The sequence below is a fragment of the Canis aureus genome, chromosome 30 (genome assembly GCF_053574225.1).
Source record: "Canis aureus isolate CA01 chromosome 30, VMU_Caureus_v.1.0, whole genome shotgun sequence".
NCBI classification, from domain to species: domain Eukaryota; kingdom Metazoa; phylum Chordata; class Mammalia; order Carnivora; family Canidae; genus Canis; species Canis aureus.
In genome coordinates, this window is record NC_135640.1 from 31,471,623 (window position 1) to 31,486,562 (window position 14,940).

At 39.8% G+C, this 14,940-nt stretch overlaps 1 protein-coding gene across 9 annotated transcripts in view; it reads left to right on the forward strand.

Moving 5' to 3' along the window:
* LOC144301830 (uncharacterized) overlaps window positions 1–2,784 on the forward strand; it is a 70,502-nt gene extending 67,718 nt beyond the window's left edge. For all 9 annotated transcript variants that reach the window (XR_013368719.1, XR_013368720.1, XR_013368721.1 and 6 more), the window contains one exon: window positions 2,544–2,784. Coding sequence is in view for 2 of the 9 variants with exons in the window: in XM_077878985.1 (XP_077735111.1) it covers window positions 2,544–2,563 (20 nt within the window). In the remaining 7 variants the exon portion in view is untranslated. The remainder of the gene's footprint in view (window positions 1–2,543) is intronic.
* The last annotated feature ends 12,156 nt before the right edge of the window (window positions 2,785–14,940 follow it).

Here is a 14,940-nt window from a genome sequence, read left to right on the forward strand (position 1 = left end):
ATTTATTCATGAGAGACACAGAGAGAGGCAGAGACACAGGCAGAGGGAGAAGCAGGCTCCTTGCAGGGAGCCTGATGTGGGACTTGATCCCAGTACTCCAGGATCACACCCTGAGTCAAAGGCAGATGCTCAACTGCTGAGCCACCCAGGCATCCCTGTACTCATGTTCTTTAGACAGATGAAGAAATTGAAGAGTCCTCACTCTTAGAAGGTCAAATCAATTCCTAAATCAATTTCTAAAAGACTGAAAAAAAAATTTCTAAAAGACTATAAGTAGAAAGTGGCTTGGCCAGAATTCACATCTGGGAAAGCAGACCCCAGGGCCTGGGCTTTTCCACTGGACCAGAGGTGGGACTGCAGGTCCTGGGCAAGTCCTAAAGGTAAGGTTACCTGGAGCCTTGAAATAGGAATTGATCTTCAGTAAGAGGAGGGGATTGGTGAGACGTTCAGGCCACAGGGCAGACACCTAAACTCTTTCACCACTATATAGATGAGGCAAATAGGATAAAAGATACATGTGTGTGAATGAGTTTGGCAGATCTAGTTACCTGTCATTTCTCTGTTTTCTTTCTTGCTAACAGAACTCTGATTTTGAGGGTAAGGAAAGCAACGTGTGGGGGAAGCACATTGCATCCAGTTTCTAGGGAAGACTTGTGATTGATTGATTTTAACCCAGTCACGGCCAAGATAATACTGTTTGCCATGTACTCACTTTTGTTGCCCCCTTTGCAGCTCGTGTGTGTATGTGGGTGTGTGTGACCAAGTTTTGGTCAGTGAAGCAAAAGAGAGATCTGTTAAGGACTTGTTAAAATTACCCTGATGGTAAGAATATTATTAGCCCTCTCTATCTGACTGCCTTACTGCATCTTGACTTTGAATGCAGCCATGATTCCTGGGGCTGTGACAGCTACCTTGTGACCATGAAGCAATAAATATCAAGACAAAAAGCCGACAAACAGAGGGTGGCAGGATGGAAAAAGCTGGCTTCTTAATATGCTTGATCAGCTAACCTAATGGCAGCAAGGGCTTCTCTCCAGATTTTAAATACATGAAAAAAAAAAAATTCCCTAGGGGTTAACATTTTCCCATTACTTCTAGTTGACCATGTGCTGACTGATAGAATAAGCAGTGAGGAGAAATCAGGGAGGAGAGAACTTATTTGGAGCATAGGGTGATGTAAAGGCACCAGTGGGAATGTGGTTTTGTTTGCTAATTATTTTATGTGTTGTAAATCTTAAAGACAGACTCACTTTTTCTTTTCCGTGTTTTTACCCACATGTACTTACCTAACGTCTTCTCTTTCTTTTAGCCCATATCAAGCCCACATGCACCACCCCTACTGATATGAAGAAATTTCCCCCTTGTTGATTCTCACTGTACCTTTGTCAAGCTATCAGAAAATTTCCAATAGGGGGGATCCCTGGGTGGCTCAGCGGTTTGGCACCTGCCTTTGGCCCAGGGTGCGATCCTGGAGTTCCGGGATCGAGTCCCACGTCGGGCTCCTGGCATGGAGCCTGCTTCTCCTTCCTCCTGTGTCTCTGCCTCTCTCTCTCTCTGTCTATAATAAATAAATAAATAAATAAATAAATAAATAAATAAATAAATAAATCTTAAAAAAAAAATTTCCAATAGGGCACAGGGCAGACACCTAAACTCTTTCATTGTACTCATGAAAACTTTCACAAATGCTTTACTTATTTTGTTGTTTGGTGCCCAGAAGGGAAGCAGATAATTTAGAAACTGACGTGGTTCTTTGAGAAGAAAAAGACCTCCAGCAAAAAACTCATGAGAAATTTGAACAGGAGAGAAGGGCAGTTGTAAAAATAAAATGACGGTGGTAATGAAAGAAAAGGAAAGATACAAGGAAGTCTTTTGTATCACTGGCATTTCCATGCATTCACAAGTTATCCTCAGCAAAACCTCCAAGACTCCCTTCCCTCACTCACACTTTCTGACTAAATCCCAGCAGTGGACTGATATCTCTTCTATCATTAAAGGCATATATCTGAGTTATCTAATTCTAATAGCCTTCCATGGGTGTTAGCACTGTTAGTTTTCATGCATATGGCCATCACTCTAACTTCCCTTATTCCAAGTGAACAGAATCCCATTTTTAATTACCCTCCAAAGTGTGGCAGTGCTATTCAGATTAGGATGGCCTTGCAATGGCCTCAGACCCAGAGTAGGGAATCTTGTTTTTCCTTCCCAGGGATTAGTTTATGAGTGGGCTTAAGAGACAATTTTGGGGATCCCTGGGTGGCGCAGCGGTTTGGTGCCTGCCTTTGGCCCAGGGCGCGATCTTGGAGACCCGGATCGAGTCCCACGTCGGGCTCCCGGTGCATGGAGCCTGCTTCTCCCTCTGCCTGTGTCTCTGCCTCTCTCCCTCTCTGTGTGACTGTCATAAATAAATAAAAAATTAAAAAAAAAAAGAGACAATTTTGGCCATTGAGATGAGACGGGAAAGCTGGTAGGGATCTTATGGGGAAGTTTTCCTTTGCTTTCTGAAGAGGTGGGCATGGTTTTGTTTTGTTTTGTTTTTTCAGCTTCTGGTGTATGTATGTGAAGAGATGATGCCTGGGACTATGGCAGCCTTTTTGGGACCATTAGAAGAGCCCACTCAAAGGATATGCCAGTATATACCCTGGAGACCTGACTGGTATGGGATCCCACCGGAGCAGGGTTGTCTTCTGGGCTTCCATTGTCTGGTTTTGTTCAGCTCAGACTTGTTATTTCACACTTCTCTAATAAAAAAATATTTTTTATTAAAAAAAATCCCACATAAGGGTGGTAAAAAGAAAAACAAAAATAGTCTGGGTTCTTGGTTTTGTTTAGCCTCCATATTAACTGACTTTGGAAATATTCCCTTTTTGAACTTAGCTTATTATTATTAGACAGACTGATCAGTAGAAAGATTGAGGTAAAATGAATCTGGAGCATCATGTGGTGCCAGAGAATAAGGAAGTGCTTAACTGCTGCCCCTATAGGCATGTGTCAAAGGGACACCAGCTGAAAGACCTTCCAAGGTCCAAAACTGGGACAATCTGAGCAACAAAATAATTGAAGTGTACTGGATTATAACCCAAACTCTAAAATAAATGTCCAGGAGCCCATACTAATATAAAAAAGTGAATACATGAATGAGAAAGAATAGAAGAATCTCCTGTGTAGAAAAATTCCAAATAATTCATGTAGATACTACATCCTCAAGGAGGTGGAGCCTATTGCCCATTCCCCAAGTGTGGAATGCACATAGTGACTTCCTTCTAAAGAGTATACCATGGAAAATGAGAAAAGGATCACTTCACAGTGGAGAATCCTGATGAACATGACCTCATCTGGGATCAGGGTCAACATCAATAGTGATAAGTCATACTGATAGAATCCACTCCCTATATAATGCGGTGAGAATGGCACTTTATCTCTCTGGTTTGCTTTCCCAAAACCCATAATCCCTTTATAATCGTGAGACAAGCATCAGACAAACCCAAATTGAGGTATGTTTGAAAAATTCTTGATTAGTACTCCTCAAAACTATCAAAATCATCAAAAACAAGGAAAGTCTGAGAAATTGTCACAGCAAGAGGAGCCCAAGGAAAAATGGTGACTAAGCATAACGTGGGATCCTGGATGGGATCCTGGAACAGGAAAAGGATATGAGGTAAAAACAAAGAAAATCTGAATAAAGTAAGGACTTTGGTTAATAATAATGTATCAACACTGGTTCCAAAATCGTGACAAATTTACCATACTAATATGAGATGTTAATAATAGAGGAAAGTGGGTGGAAGTACATAGAAATTCTCGGTACTATCTCCACAAATTTTCTGTAAACCTAAAACTATTTTAAAATTCAAAGTTGATTTTAAAAAAAAGAGACACACCAATATTAAGAAGGAGAAAGATCCCAATCACTACAGATTGTACAGATATTACAAGGATAATATTATGAATTACTTTATGCCAGGCTATTTGATAACTTACCTGAAAAGGACACAATTGTTAAAGACTCAAACCACTAAAGCTCACCCAGGAAGAAACTTAATATAACTCAGATAACTTAAATAGCCCAGTGGCTATTAAGGAAATTTAATATCTAGTTTAAAACTTTTCTACAGAGAAAACTTCACGTTCAGTTAGCTTCATTGAGAAATTCTATCAAGCATCCAAAAAAAAAAAAAAAAAACTATTGGCAGTTCTACACAAAAATTTTCCAGATAATTGAAGATAGAGGAACATTTTCCAATTCATAAGTCTAGCATCGTTCTGATATCAAAACCAGAAAAAGACATTAAAAGAAAGCCATCCCCCCATACCTCATGAACATGAATACAAAAATGCTGAACAAAATTTTAGCAAATTGAATTCAACAGTATGTAAAAGGGATAATACATCATGCCTAAATGGGGTTTGTCCCAGGAATTCAAATTTGATTTAACATTTAACATTAAATTACATTGATTGTGTAATTTATATTAACCAAATAACAATAAAAGAAAATGAATAATACACATTAATGGAATAAAAAAGAAAAAGCATGTGATTATCTCAATAAATGCAGAAAAAGCATTTGACAAAATTCAACATCCATTCCTGATAAAACTCTCAGCAGCTGGAAATAAAAGGGAATTCCCTCAACCTGATAAAAGCATCTATGAAAATCCACAGTTAACATAATACTAATGAGAGAGAGAATGCTTCACTCTTAAGATCAGGGATGAGACAAAGGTGCCCAACACTCTATCCAACATTGTACTGGAGGTTCTATACAGTGCAATAAAGCAAGAAAAAGAAATAAACTTTTAGATTGTTAAGGAAGAAGTAAATCTGACTTAATTTGCAGATGACATGATTGTCTATGTGTAAAATTATATGAAATCTGTAGAAAAGATATCAGAGCTAATAAGCAAGCTTAGCAAGATTTCAGGATCAATATACAAAACCAACATACAAACTCAATAGAATTTCTACATATTAGTGATTAAAAAATCAGAAATTCAAAACTTAGAAACATGCCAATTACAAACCATAACAAATATGAAATACTTGGAAGTCTAAAGACATGAAAGACCTATCACTGAGAACTATGTAACATTGTTGAAATAAATGAAAGAAGACCTAACTAGGTCTACCTACCATGTCGATGAATTTGAAGACTCAATCTTGTTAGAATGTTAATGATCTCCAAAGTAATCTACAGATTCAGTGCAGTACAATCAAAATCTCAGCAAGCTATTTTGGGCTAAATTGATTAAACTATTTCTAAAAATCCATATGGAAATGCAAAGAACCCAAAATAACAGCTTCAAAAATATATACAAAGTTGGAGGACTTACACCACCTCGATTCAAACTAATTATAAAGTTACAGTAACCAAGATGCAGTGTGTTATTAGCTAAAAGCTAGACAAATATAGAAATAGAATAGACTGGAAAGTTCATAAATAGAACATTCATATATGCTCTCTGTATATATAGACAACTGATTTTACAAAAAGTTACAAAGGCAATTCAGTGGAGGAGAAAGCATAGTCTTTTCAACAGGTGGTGCTGGGAGAATTATACATCCATATGCAAATTATACAACTTTTAGAATGTAAAATTATACGAACTTCTAGAATAAAACATGAAATTAGATCTTTATGCCCCTGAGTTAGGTGAAAATTTGTTAGATACAACACAAAACATGACCCATAAGAGAAAAAAAAAATTCTTCAGTTGGACTTCATCAAAATTAAGCACTTTTTAGCCTCTTGAACAAATGGTGTTGGGAAAACTGGATATCCACATGCAAATGCAGGAAACTGAACTCTCACCTTACCCTACACTCAAAAATCCACTCAGAGTGGACTGAAGAATTAACAGTGAGATCCAAAACTGTAAAACTCCTAGATGAAAACAGAGGAGAATCTGCCTGATACAGGTCTTGGCAATGATTTCATGAGTATGGCACTAAAAGTACAGTAAAACAAGTAAACGACATCGAACTAAAAAGTTTCTGTTCAGCAAAGAGAACAATCTATGGGATGAAAAGGCAACCCATAGAGTGGGAGCAAATTTTACAAACCATATATCTGATAAGTGGTTAATCTTCATGTATAAGGAACTCTTAGAACTCAACAGTAAAACAACAACTGATAATTTGATTGAAAAATGGGCTGGGGCACCCATGGGGGCTCAGTGGTTGAGGGTCTGCCTTTGGCTCAAGTCGTGATCCCAGGGTCCTGGGATCGAGTCCCACATCAGGCTCCCCGCAGGTAACCTGCTTCTCCCTCTGCCTGTGTCTCTGCCTCTCTCTGTGTCTCTCATGAATAAACAAAATCTTAAAAAAGAAAGAAAGAAAAATGGGCTGAGGACTTAAATAGATGCTATTCCAAAGAAGACATACAAATGTCCAACAGGTGTATGAAAAAATACTCAACATCATTAATTATCAGGGAAAAACAAATCAAAACCACAGGAGATGTTACCTCACACCTGTTGGTGTATAACAGGATGGCTATTATATATATTAAAAAAAAACAAAAACAGAAAGATGACAAGTGTTGTCAGGGAGGTGGAGAAATTGGAAACCTTGCACACTGTCCGGGGAATGCAAAATAGGGCAACTGTTATGGAAAACAGCATGGAGATTCCTCAAAAAAATCAAAAGTAGAAGTATTATATTATCCAGCAATCCCACTTCTGGGTTTTTTTCCCCAAAGAATTGAAATCAGGATCTCCAATAGATATTAATATGCCTGCAGCACTATTCACAATAGTCGAGATGTGGAAACAAAAGTCCAACAGGTGGATGAATCGAGAAAATGTGGTATATACATACAATGGAAATACTATTCAGCCTTAAAAGGACATTTTGCAAGTTGTGACAACATGGATGATTGAGGACATTATACTAAGTGAAGGAAGCCCGTCAGAGAATGATAAATAACATGATTCCACTTACATGAGGTATCTAAAATAGTCACACTCATAAAATCAAGGAGTAGATTGGTGGTTACCAGGGGCTGGGAAGAAGGGAAAATGAGGAGTTACTAATCAATGGGCACAAAGTTTCAATCAATCAAGATGAATAAATTCCAGAGATCTGCTGTACAGCATTGTGCTTATGGTCAACAACAATGTATTATACACGTAAAAATTTGTAAAGAGGGTAGATCTCATGTTAAGTGTTCTTACCATATTAAATTAAAAATATTAAGAACTTTTATTCTTTATAAGCCCCTGTAAGAATGAAAAGACAAGGGATACAATGTTTTCAAATCATACATCAAATAAAGGTCTTATATACAGAACATATATAGAATGTCAAAATCCAATAATAAGAAAATAATCTAGATTTTTAAATGGGCAAAAAATTTGAACAGATACTTCACCCCAAAAGATATATGGATGGCAAATAAACCCATCGAGAGATGCTCAGTATCATTAGTATTAGGGAAATCCAAATTAAAACCACGCTGATGTAAGTCAATCGGAGGACAAACATTATATGGTCTCATTCATTTGGGGAATATAAATAATAGTGAAAGGGAATAGAGGGGAAGGGCAAAGAAATGGGTAGGAAATATCAGAAAGGGAGACAGATCATGGAAGACTCCTAACTCTGGGAAACGAACTAGGGGTGGTAGAAGGGGAGGAGGGCGGGGGGTGGGGTGACTGGGTGGCGGGCCCTGAGGGGGGCACTTGATGGGATGAGCACACTGGGTGTTATTCTGTATGTTGGCAAATTGAACACCTAAAAAATAAATTTATTATTAAAAAAATTTAAAAAAATAAAAATCATAAAACCACGCTGAGATGCTACCACATATTTATCATGATGGCAACATGTGTGGATTGCTAAATAATTATGTGAGTGATAGAATCCAGCCAAAAAAGTATGCATTTTATGATTCTATTTTTTACAAAATTTTAGAAAAGTAAATTTATCTGTAGTGACAGGAAACTTTTTAATAGGTTGAGTAGTGTGGGGAGAAGTAAGAGAGAGAGAGATTACAAAGACACAGAAGGAAACTTTTGGAGATGATGGATATGTTCATTATCCATTATTGCTTGTGATGGTTTCATTCGGGGTTACGTATGTCAGCACTAATCAAATTGCACACTTTATATGTAGCTTACCATATACCACAATTATAACTCAATAACTCCTATCTTTAAGAAATAATCACAGATATTTAGGAAATAATCTTCAAGAAATAATCACCATAAAAATGTATTTATAAGGACGTTCATTGCAGAAATATTTACAGTAGCATAAAAAGTCAGAGGCAGTTTCAATGTCCAATAATAGGAAGATGTAAATTGTTCTTCTACATTATAAAAATAAGTATTACACATTTATATAATGTGAGTTTTGTGATGGAATTTTACTGACATGGGGAAAGACATGCAATATGTTAATGAAGAAAAGCAGGATACAAAACCTTGAAATATAATCACCATTTAACTACCCTCTCCCCCTCACACCCACTTGTAGATAAAATTCCTGAAGGAGATGTACTAAAATTGTCTCTGGGTAGTGATATTATGGATGGTTTTATTCTCTTTTATTTTTATTTTACCTCCACATTTTCCAAACTTTTTATAATAACCGCAATTAACTTTTTTTACCCAGAAAATGACATCTTTTTTAAAGAGGAAGAATTATCTAGATTGGTGGAAAGACTGATGCATTAATTGTCAGCTACAAGATGTCCACTCCTGTGTGTTTCTGGTCTCCTGCTTATGCCCACACATTTGTTAGTTGTGGTTTTTGGTTACAACTATTTATTCCCTCCCTGTAGGTGGAGAATATGGACAAAGTCAGCCATGAGAATTGTTTTGGCCAATGGAATGTGAGCGAACATAATGGAGGCCACATCAGAGCAGAAGCTTTAAATGCTATTCTGTGGTTTGCCTTGGTCACTCTTGCTTCTGCTCCCCGCTGGGGAACATGGTGAAGCATAGGTGCTGTTCCTTCATTTTAGGTTCCAGAGTGGAGGGTTCCACGGGGCGCAGACCCAAAGTCATCCTGTGACCTGGAACAAAGCCACAGCTGACCTGCAGCCCTTATGTAACAGGAGCAAAACCATAAAGCTTTGATGCTGGAAGCCTCTGACATTTGGGGATTGTTTGTTACCCAGCAAAAGCTGACCAGTACCTGTTGTCTAGTATGGACTGTAAGCTCTCAGATGACAAGGGCCAAAGTGTAGCATAGCACAGTAATGTGTGTACCATCAAATCTAGAATCGAGATCAATAGCCTTTTGGGCCCCAAATTCCACATTGTGGGGTGGAGGTGTGTGGAAGGGGATGGAGGCTTAGGCATGGTGTTAGAGAACGCTTGATGATGCCTCTAAAAGGGGAGGAGAAAAAAAGGAGAGAGAGGTAAAAAGAGAACTTTGGAAACTGGGTGGTGGGATGAGAGACTGGAGCGAGACAGTGGAGGCGGAAAGAAGCAGGTGAGAAAGATGGAGAGGGAGGGATGACATGCCATCAGGAAGTGGCACAGATGATATTGTAAGAGCGTTGTAGGGGGGCGGACAGTAGCCAGGCCCACGGTGAGCACCGCATAATGGGTCCCTATGTCATACACCTGAAATGAATGCAGTGCTCTGTGTCCACTACACTTTAAAAAAAAAAAAAAGTGGTGAAGAAATGCTTTTCATCTCCGTCACCACAGGTGGTATCCTTTCTGCTCTTAAAAATGGTGCTGGCGGGATCTCTTCCTCAAATGCGCCTCTCACCTCATTTCCTTAGCCAGAAAGTGAAAATACCCCTTGTCAGATTTGATAGAAATGCCTGCAGTCCTAGCTCCTCCTGGCACCAAGGGACCCACATTTCTTCTGTATCCAAATGAGGGCCTCCCTTTAGGTTTTCTTGTGTACATGATTTTTTCCTGGGCACTTGCCTCTGAACTTTCCTTTTTCTCTAAATATGCAGGTCTCTAACCCCCAGGTCTACTCTTTCCCCTTCAGGGTACTTAAATTTCTCCCAGGGAATGTCCTAGCGTCTTCAGCTTTGTACACAGCCCCTTTCTCACTGGGTTGGAAAGCAGGATTATTTGATGCTGTTGGCCCGAGAAACTTCACTGAGCATTGAGATGTAGGTGGAGAGAATTTAAATTCATATTTAATAACCAGCTTGCCTTTTTTTATACTTAAGGCTTTTTTTTTTCAAAAGAAAAAAATCTAATTATGCACAAGAGAAATTCACTTAGAATTAATTCACTAGGAATTAAATTGAAAAAAGGTAAGGATGTTAACAATCTCTTTTAAAAAAATAATTCAAATTAGAAACACTAATTATAGGAGCTCCTTTATATAACACGAAACACAGTTCTCTGAGGCCTGGGGAAGAGGGCTGATTGTGAAGCAGACTCTCAGAGTACAGTGTCTGATTTATGGGAGACTTGGTGTGAGTGAGGAATAAAATTTCCCTTGAGGAAGGACAGCCCAGTTCCGCTGATACACTGTGTGATCATATCTGGAGAGACCAAATGACATAATGTAGCAGGAAGACCATGTGAGGACACAGGGACAAGGCAGTCATCTATACACCAAGGAGCAAGGCTTCAGAAGAAACCAAATTTGCCCACACCCTAGTCTGAACTCCTAGCTTCTAGAACTGTGAGAAAATAGATTTCTGATGTTTAAACCATCCAGTCTGTGGAACTTTGTTATGGCAGCTCTAGCAAATTAATAAGTAGTAGTATTCTGTGGACTTTTGATTTTAATTATACACACAGGCAAACACACACATGCAAACACACACATATACACACACACACACTCTCTTACTCTAGATTTACAGCCTAAAATTATTGACGAATGTTGGGTTACAACAAGGCCACAATATTTCCATATTCAGAAAGCGAGCCTGAGACACCATCTGTAGCCCTCCGGGTGAGGACAATGGTGACAGGACACTGACTCTCTCAACAAGGGCAAGCAAAGGCTGCCTATGGCATCCCTAGTGGCAAGAAAGAGAAGCCCTTGGCTTAGCAGAGGGAGACATCTATTCTGTATGTGAAATCCAGTGTTTCTCTTTTTTTCAGGGCAAAAGAATATGTTAGAACAAAGCAACACTCTTTAAGTACAAATTATTTATATTGATTTTTTTTTTTTTTTTTTTAGAGTAGGCAACTTATTGCCCGGTGAGCTCAGCCATTTGGAATGTACCCAGGAGCATAGAAGAAAGCCAGAAAGTTTACAAGTCAGTAAGCCTCAGTATCATAAAATCCATGACCTGAAGTTTACCAGCTGTAGTCACAGGAAAGCTCCTCTGGCCCTCATACAACGTCTTTATTCTCATTTTAGGCCTTAGTAGTTTAAAAAGATGCATTGCTTTAACTTTAAAACATTTTATGATACTGTATTTATGGGCCAGGCTCAGGGGTGGATTTTCTCCTTTGGTCAAGACCAACCCTTGATGATAAGGTGTATGTTTTAGGATATCCAGAAACCTAGAATCCTTGAAGAGTCCTTTTGCTTTCTCCTTATTTTCTATCTAAAAAAAATATATAAAATAGTTTTTAGATATAATCATGCAGATTTGTGTTCTGTTTGGTGAGATGATTTACTTATTGCATGTGTCTGAGCAGACCAGATCAAGCTCCCAGCTGGAAAGGAGCCTGCCACTGGGGTCTGCTCAGAAGGAGGACCAAGTGCTGGATCTTTCAGGATCTCTATCTTGGGGATAATTTGACTGACAGCAGCAGGGTCTAGTCTCATCCCCTTTACCTGATGGGGGCAGGCTTAAGGAGCCCCCCTTTCTGTTTTTGTGGAACAGATTTCTCTCAAGAGCTTTGCAAGCATACATGGGTTTCATTTGTTGCAATGCTGTGAAATTTGCATTTCTGCAAGAAGTACACCTTGAATACAACACCTACTGGTATTAATTTAATTTGTTTTTTCCCCAGAAGGAGAGAGAAGAACTATAAATGATGAGGATGGGTAGTGCCAGGCTTTTAAGGGGGAATTCAACCAAAGGTCTCCCAAGACTAATCAACCAGCATTCCAGAATCCCAGTTAATACTATTCTACTCAGGCATATTTCACGCAAGCCAGGCAGTCTGGTTCTTAATTCATGGCAAACCGGAGATGACAAATTGGAAAGACAAGGGTCCTGGCAAGAGCAAAGATGACAGCTAACTGAATAATAAGAATAATGACAACTAAAACATTAGAGCCAGACTTGCGAATTTGGGAAGACTTTTGGTGAAGGAACAACCCATCCAGCATACCCAGTAGCCCCTGAGGACGCCAGCTGCTTCAGACCAAAAAGCCACCATTGAGTAACAAGGAAGACAAACTTTGGGGACGCCTGGGTGGCTCAGTCCGTTGGGCATCTGCCTTTGACTTGGGGCATGATCTCCGGGTCTTGGGATTGAGCCCCGAATTGGGCTCCTGGCTTGGCAGGGTGTTTTGCTTCTCCCCATCCCACTGCCTCTCCCCTTGCTTGTGCTGTCTCTCTCTCTCTCTCTCTCAGATGAATAAATAAAAAATTTAAGAAAAAAGGATATCTGATATCACTGGTTAATGACAAAGAGTCTCTCCTTGACCAAACTTTAGTCAGCCTCCTCTGAACCCCCTTCTTGATGATGCCTCCATGTCAGTCCTGTCCTTGCCAGGTCTGCATAGCTTCATTGTAGCAAGAATCCTGCTAAGTTGGTTTAGAGAGAACCCTCCACTTTTGATATCTGGTCATCCCCAATATCTGATCAAATGTCTCATCCCCTACCCTTGATATCTGGTCACTCTGGTAGGCTTCGACAAGAATACTCTTACCCTTGGTGTATTTTCTTGATAATTTTGTACCCACTAGCTCCTTACCCTACTCCTTGGCTATCAGTTCTGACCCATCCCTATAATAGGAGTTGAGCCCCATCTTTCTCCCCTGTTGAGTTGGTCTTGATGCCTATGGCAATAGTCCTAAATAAAGTCCTCCTTACTGTTTTAACAAGTATCAGAATACTTTCTTCTTTCTTCTTTGAGAAGATGAACCTCTCAGAAGCTTGAATGCAGATGTTTTCAGCTGTTTGCCACGCTGGTTTCAGGAAGTTTCAGCACTAGCTCCCACCCCACTTCTGGGGAGCACAAGGCTGAGAGAGAAGGCTAAGATGATTACTATTTTCTGTTGGTTTATAACAAAGGCAAGGATGTATAAGTTGTTTCTTGACAAGAGTTCCCGGCTGAACCCCAACCCATGACCACTTGGCAAGTGTCTTGCCACGGAGTGGGACTGTATCCCCAGAGTAAGGGATGCTTTTCTCTAATTTTTGCAGAGGTACCATAAGTTCATTAAACTGTGTATCTATGGGGCTCATCCTCCGGAGGGGTCACATTTAAACACTTGTCAAAGGTGTGGTTTACAAAAGTCTGAACAGAAATGTGGGTTGGATAACGGGACAAAAGATAGATTTGCCCAAACACATTCAGTAGCAAATCAGCTGTAATGGGAAGAAAAAGAAATGTCTGTGGTTGAGTCACCTCCTTGTAACACCAGTGGTTCTCAAACAACAGTGTGCACTAGAATCACTGGGGGTAGCAGAATCCCAGGCCACCCCCGACTAGTGATTGGATTCACAAGTGCTGGGCTGCGACCTGGAAATCTGTGTTTTAAATACATGCTTATATGACTCAGATGCTTGAGGCTCTTGGCCCACACTTTGAGAATCATCATTTGGGGAGCCTACAGAATACGCTTAAAGAAGGAACTGGGGCAGTCGGGGTGGCTCAGTGGTTTAGCACCGCCTTCGGCCTGGGTCGTGATCCAGGAGACCTGGGATAGAGTCCCACGTCTGGCTCCCTGCATGGAGCCTGCTCCTCCCTCTTCCTGTGTCCCTCCCTCCCTCCCTCCTTCCCTCTCTCTCTCTCTGTCTCTCATTAATAAATAGGTAAAATTAAAAAAAAAAAGATGGAACTGATTTTGGTTTATAGGAGCATCTTACCTGGCAGATTTGGGCTGTCAAAGGCAAAGCCTTTGAATGGAGACTGAAAGAAGATGGGAGCAAAGACAGTGTGGAGCTCATCATCATGCATAATCAAGTAATAAGAATCTAGAAATTGTTAGAAAAGAAGCCTGTGAAGGAGAAGATGCTAGAAGAGGAAGAGAGGAGAGGCCCAGCAACTTGGTAGGCAGGTAGTCAGGGTTTGAGGAGAAGATGGACTGAGCAAAGTTTCCAGGGATGGAAATAAAAAGGAACTTTCTGGAAAAGTAATGAATATTTGAAGATGCTTACTATTATGAGTTATAATCTCTTTCTACTGCTCTGGAACTCCCAGTAAGTCTGTTTTACAGACCAGTCTTGTGCCATTAGTTGTTTGTGGATAAAGAAGAGGCCCAGCCTAGGAACTAGCTTGGAAAGGGACCCAAGGGGTTCAGTTAGGAGACAGGAACCAGCAGAGAAGCTGGCTATAGTAAGCCTCAGTTCAGAAAGGGTGAGCCATGAATCCTGCCCTATCTTTTATGATTAAATACCCCTATCAGTAAAGAAAAATTTTAGGCATGGAGGCTCCTCTCCATATATATGTATATGCATTGGTTTTTGTCGATATATTCTACTATACTATTGACATTATAAAACACATGTAAAAATTGAGGTTAAAAAAAGAGAAGAGACTGGAGATCAACATGAGGGTTCTAACAATCTATGCTTTCATCCCAGGGGATTGGGCTGAGTAGCCCCGGAGCACACGGGTTCCATATTGGAAAGCCTGACCAAAAGGAAGGTGACCCTTTAAGTAGGGGAAGGGCAACCTTGTTGCTTTGTGGACAGGACCTGCTTAGTTAGCAGACACTGGGATTATGAAGCCACTCAAATTATAGAAGAAGAGTATGGAAGAAAATAAGGTCGATGTTTGGGCCAAAGGATGGCCCCATATGTGTCTCTCACCTTTGTTCCATGGATATTCCATCAGGAAAAAAACCCCACAGGAAAAATGCTTCCATTATAACCA